The 6,394-nt window shown below is 34.4% G+C and overlaps 1 protein-coding gene across 2 annotated transcripts in view; it reads left to right on the top strand.

The window, feature by feature from the left end:
• The window catches only part of LOC106458774 (ubiquitin-like-conjugating enzyme ATG10), a 68,691-nt gene that overhangs the window by 13,125 nt on the left and 49,172 nt on the right, over positions 1 to 6,394 (top strand). The window contains exon 2 of one of the 2 annotated variants that reach the window (XM_013918322.2): positions 2,858 to 2,962. The exons of the other annotated variant lie outside the window; for it this stretch is intronic. Coding sequence (XP_013773776.1) covers positions 2,858 to 2,962 — 105 coding nt within the window. The remainder of the gene's footprint in view (positions 1 to 2,857; positions 2,963 to 6,394) is intronic. 2 annotated transcript variants of the gene reach the window in all.

The raw sequence follows: 6,394 nt of genomic DNA, 5'->3' as shown, positions 1-6,394 counted from the left end.
TTAAAATAATCCATTTCTAATGATTTTGGTTTACTTAAAATAATCCATTTCTAATGATTTTGGTTTACTTAAAATAATCCATTTCTAATGATTTTGGTTTACTTAAAATAATCCATTTCTAATGATTTTGGTTCATTTAAAATAATCTATTTCTAATGATTATGGCTTATATAAAATAATCCGTTTCTAATAATTGTGGTTCATTTAAAATAACCCGTTTCTAATGATTACGATTCATTTAAAATAATTCGTTTATAATAATTGTGCTTCATTTAAAATAATTCGTTTATAATATTTGTGGTTCATTTAAAATAATCTATTTCTAATGATTATGGCATATATAAAATAATCTGTTTCTAATAATTGTGGTTCATTTAAAATAATCCATTTCTAATGATTATGGTTCATTTAAAATAATCCATTTCTAATGATTATGGTTCATTTAAAATAATCCATTTCTAATGATTATGGTTCATTTAAAATAATCCATTTCTAATGATTATGGTTCCTTTAGAATAATCCGTTTCTAATGATTGTGGTTCCTTTAGAATAATCCATTTCTAATGATTGTGGTTCATTTAAAATAATCCGTTTCTAATAATTATGGTTGTTTGTTTAACCACAAAGCTACACAATAACATATCTTGGATCTGTCCTGAACGGGTAATCTGACCCCGGATTTAAGCTTTTTTAGACCGTAAACTTAACTACAGAGGACCTGTGATAGTCAAACCCGCGCTATTCGGTTAAGAGTGCTATTCTAAGAATGACCGCATAGGTAATAGGTTGTGGTCATCACTTCTAAGTTAAGGATAGTTATGTATGGGTCTTAGGAGCCTCAGAGTCGACCGTTAGCATTTGTTTATCATCTTGTGGTATTCTGGTTTAAATTAAATTATATATATTGTAGTACTACTATATATGTGGATATTATGCTGGTATGTAATACTAATTGATAAATTATATGTATCTGATATCACGAATTCAATATTTTCTCACCATGATGTCAACAAATGTGTAACTATACAAGTGGATACTATGCTTTATTATCGATATTATGATTTATACTGAGACCACGAAGTTTCAACGCTATATTGAAAGATGTCAAAGGTGTGTTCTGAATGTCCCGCAAAAATGAGTGATGTAACAAATATTTTCAAGTTATTAAATCACTAAGTTTTTCTTTCTTATAGCTTGTTTTTGAAACTTATTTTGTATCTAATTTAATGCCCCCAGTGGCACAGCGTTGTGTCTGAGGACTTACAACACTAGAAACCGGGTTTCGATACCTGTGGTGGGAAAAGCACAGATAGCCCATTGTGTAGTTTTGTGCTTAACTACAAACAAACAATCTAATTCGTCGAACACGTCGTTTTTAAATCTTTTTTTGGAGCGACCTCTTTTTTGGACTGATAAGCTTATACGTTATTTGGGACCATAAAAAAGTATTTGTTTGTTTCTCTGGGTAGGGCATTGTGGCTAGTGCACTGAAACTGTAGATCAGAGGATTCTTGTTTCGCGACCCTTTACCACAAAGACGCTCTCTGTAATTTAAGGTCGTAGTTGCCTTATATGAGTAACAGTCAAATCCCATTATTCGACAGACAAGAGTAGCCCAAGAATTATCGATGGTGCTGCTAACTAGCTGCCTTTCCTTTACTATGTCAGTTCTGAATTATGGACAGCTTTATACAGGTTTTGTATAAAGGTTGTGTAGGTGTTCGCGCAATCTGAAACAGACAAACAAACATTTTCTGTTTGTTATTATTCCGGCTTAGCTGGGTCTAAGATCTAGTTGTCCAATGTCATTTCTGGACTTTTGTAATTTAAAAAATGGCATATAATATTATACTGTTGTACGAAGGAACAATAATTACACAAAGCATGTACTTATACATTGGAATTACAAAATTAAGGCGAAGTTATATTGAAAATATAAAGGGAAAAATGATGTTCATGATGACTGAAGAAGGTTTGTTTGTAATTAAGCACAAAGCTATACAATGGGCTATCTGTGCTCTGCCCACCACGGGTATCGAAATCCGGATTCCAGCACTGTAAGTCCGAAGCATACCGCTGTGCCACTAGGGGGCGACTGAAGGAGGAAATATTGGAAACTGAACATAAAGTAGTAACAATAATTCAAATACATTATAATAAAAATAAATCTTGAGTAGAATTCAAAACTCATAATTAATATAAGAAATAAACACTTAATACAATTTCAAAAATTAAGAAATGGTTCGCAATGCCAGCCTTTACAAACTGGGATAAATCATAGAAACGTTATATACAAACGTCGATAAGAGTGTATTTATAAACATACGCGCACCACATTATATTATATTATCGTTGAAATCAGAATTCGATTCCTGCAATGTTGTGTAATTTTCGTTTAGCAATAAAGTAAACAAACACATAAAATTCGCGGTTTCTTCAAACGTCCGTCACTTTATAGAGCTTGGCATCGCCTGGTGGTTAGGGTGCTTGACTCGCAATCTGAGGTTCGCGGGTTCGAATCCACGTAATCGTACATGCTCGCCCGTTCAGCCGTGGGGGCGTTATAATGTCACGATCCATCCCACTTTTTGTTGGTAAAAGAGTAGCCTAAGAGTTGGCGGTTGGTAGTGATGACTAGCTGCCTCTAGCCTATCACTGCTCAAATATGGACGGTTAGAGCAGATAGCCCTAGAGTAACTTTGCGCGAAATTCAAAACGAAACCGTCACTCCAACCAACTGGTTTTCATTTCATAGCTTTGTCAAAGTCGTGATTACTACGAATCATGGGGCACAATTAGGAAACAATGAACAACCATTTAAGAACAAAGCTTGACAGAATTCTTTGTTTGTTTTCAGGATGAACCACAACATACTTTTCTTGCGAAACGAGTCATAAAAATGATTGAACAAACACCAGCTCACGCAACTACGAATATACATGAAGGCTCACAGGAAGAAAATGTTTGTATAAATCTCTTTTTTATTGTATATTTTGTACACTTTATTTTTATATATTTTGTAGACTGTATTTTCTTAAATGTAGACTGTGTATTGTTGTTTGGCCGGAGGGAAGTTTGAAGTCATGTATATCGTGTGTGACTTTAAGTCTGAAATTTTCTCCAAAGTTTAGGAACATCTTTGGCGGTATAAAACGCGAGTTAAGCTAGAGAAGATAATTACTGATTATGACTCCATTAGTAAGTTACGTTGAGTCTCAAGTAGTAAGATATTATTTGATTTAATTTGTCAGATAATTCAGTGGTGTAATCATTGAGCTTGTATATCGACAAAGAAATAAAGATACGAGAAAATTAGCTAGTAATTAAAATTGTTCTTTAAGTATTTTTGGCTTATCAGTGAATATTAGTTTCAATACCCGTGGTGGGCAGAGCACAGATAGCCCATTGTGTAGCTTTGTGCTTAATTTCAAACAAACAAACGTTATCATTAAATTGAATCGTATTTTTATTTATTTGTTTTGAATTTTTCGCGTAAAGCTACACGAGAGCTATCTGCGCTAGCCGTCCATAATTTAGCAGTGAAAGACTAGAGGGAAGGCAGCTAGTCATCACCATCCACCGCCAATTCTTGGGCTACTCTTCTACCAACGAATAGTGGGATTGACCGTCACATTATAACGCCCTCACGGATGAATGGATGAGCATGTTTGGTGGGATGGGGGATTAGAACCCGCGACCCTCAGCTTACGAGTCAAGCGCCCTAACCACCCGGCCATGCCAGACCTTTGTAATTTTGAATTCTTCTTTTTTACCGAGTAATTAAAAAGACCCCCCCCCAAAAAAAATAAACAGAAACTATTACAACACTGTTATTAAGAACGTTTCATCATTGTTCAATGAATAATTGTTATAATAATCAGTTTAGCATTAGCTTACTGTAGCAACGAACCAAGTTTGATTTCTTATAAGTATAACAAATAAACGTATACATTATAGAAACTAAAATATAAGTTTGATGTTACATAATTTTGAAACAAAAATAGTAACGTAGATGAGGTGTGAAATGATATTACAGATACAAACCCTATATTATGTTGTTGTTTAGTGTAAGTTCCGACTGTAGTTTCAACTAATTATAGAAATATATTTTTGTACCTTGTTATATGTGGAAAAAACAACAAAATATTCGTAATTTTGAGCACTTTGGCTATCGTTTTTCGTGTTTGTCTTCACAAGCTTGCGTCTCCGTCTGTATGTGTTTCTTGGGCCACTTGAGTGTCAAGCGCGGTAGTGACCGTAAGTAAAGTGCGTGAATCGTTGTGAATTATAGCGTGTGTTTAAGTTAAAGTGGCTGTGTTAAAGTGGCTATTGAGAAAGAATAAATTAGTTTTATTTAAGCAAGGACCGCGCTTGACTCAATTGTCCGTCTCTATCTCTGCCTGTCTGCAATTCAATTATGCCGTCACATCATTTGCCAGCTTGTATATATAAGAAAATAGAGGGCGCGTAGAGAAGACTAGAGTTGCCACGAACAGACAAGATTCTTCTAGAATATCATGACGTGTTACTAGAGTCACGTGACTTCCGCTGTCGTAACAATACGATTCGAGACTCCATTATCTAGGAATTTAACAGCATTTGTGTCTGTTGAAGTTTCCACCAATAGAGCCAGCGAAAGTTCGTAGAAATAAAAGATCCGCGTATTTATTTGGGAAAGTCATAACTTTTAATTTATTTTCCATTGTTGATTACCCCCATAAGTAAACATTGCTGTTTTGGAGGGACAAGAGTGAACTTAAGAATCAGTTTCCTTGTAAATTAGCAAATTAAATAAAATATATATTTGTTCACATGATGGTTTTAAACAAAACTTTTTTCTTCCGGAATCAGCTTGTTCTTTTTTTGTTTTGTTTTTTACGTGTCAATAACAAAAAACAAAAAAAAGCTGACCCCAACCTGCTCCCCCCCTTCCCAAAGAAGAGAAATAATAAGCTCGAGATCTTTTTAACTTTTTTCTGATGTCTGTTATTTATTTAAGTTGTTGAAAGTTACTAAAGGATTTATGATCATGCTGGAATTCCGGACGCAACTTTTGAAAAACAGTTAAATAACTTAAATTTGAAAAAAACAAAAAACAAGAGGGAGTCTTCAATAGCCGCGCCATTCGAAATTCTTTTTAGGCAGGAATAAAGTAAGTTAGTCAGTCAGACCTACTTTTCCTTTTTATGTGCTATATTTTTGTGCGCCAGCAATACCAAGCGTGGGGTGCGCGTATACTCGATCCGAGTTTATTACTAATCAGGGTTTCGACCAGCCTACCCTCAAATTGAATTTTTTTTAATTCAGGATTAGTGTAAATTAATCTATGAGACCTTGGGCATGATGAAATACATCAATCGAAAGGGTTTGACATCCTGGGTTCAAAACTGTAATTACACCTCAAGTCGGTGAAGAGATAACGGAGCTATGACCACAAAGTTTGTACTTGAAAAATTACTCGGAGCCAATCTATAAGCCGTTATTAAATTATAAATACAAGAACAACAGATTTGAGTTTTTTCGGGTCATGGTTATTTTTTGTCCTTTACTCACTTGTATAAAAAAGGTGATTCAAAATGGGTAAAATCATGAGATAAATATGTAAATTATTTTTAATTATACATGTCATGAGACATTAGTATTAGGCCTGTTATATTTTTAACATAGCTTTCTTTATATAGTATTCCAAACACATTATGTTCGCCGTATTTGCTGACGACGCGTTTCGAACAATCATCAGACTCATCAGTCTGGCTGGAACATAAAAAAAGACAAATGCGGTCGGAACACTATTTATAAAAGCAATTTGTCACAACAACAGTTGTTATGTTTCGCATTTTCAGCTGGCGAAGCATGATTATAATTAATTGTACTTCTCATAAGACATTAGTATTAGGCCTATTATATTTTTAACACTGTATTGTTTATCATGTCCCTTACAGATTTTCAAGAATTAAATAAGTAAATAGTAGTTCCGATCATTGTTGTGGTTGTTGTGACTTGCCCTAGACTGAGTGAAATGCGTCATCGACACTGGATATGGGAAACATAGTGTTGTAATACTTTTATTACACACTATTCTAATTCTTGAAAATTCTTATGGGACTAGATAATGAATAAAGTGTTAAAAATATAATAGGCCTAATACTAATGTCTTATGACAAATATAATTAATTATAATCATGTTTCGTCCGCTTGAAAAGAGCGTTCAAACCATAAACATAGTTGTAAATTATTTCGCCTGACTAAGGACACTTTGTATTAACCCTTTCACAGTGCTATGGACAGATGTAGGTCCTCCCCTGCCGTAGGAGTTTGGTATTGTTGCGTCAGCGAGGTCACATGACTAGTGTCACACCACTCCTTCTCTCGAACCTTCGTGAATGCCCTAGCA

The sequence above is a fragment of the Limulus polyphemus genome, unplaced genomic scaffold, assembly GCF_000517525.1.
Source record: "Limulus polyphemus unplaced genomic scaffold, Limulus_polyphemus-2.1.2 Scaffold512, whole genome shotgun sequence".
Classification (NCBI taxonomy): domain Eukaryota; kingdom Metazoa; phylum Arthropoda; class Merostomata; order Xiphosura; family Limulidae; genus Limulus; species Limulus polyphemus.
The sequence above is the reverse complement of the archived record's forward strand: the minus strand, read 5'-3'. Positions and strand labels throughout refer to the sequence as shown.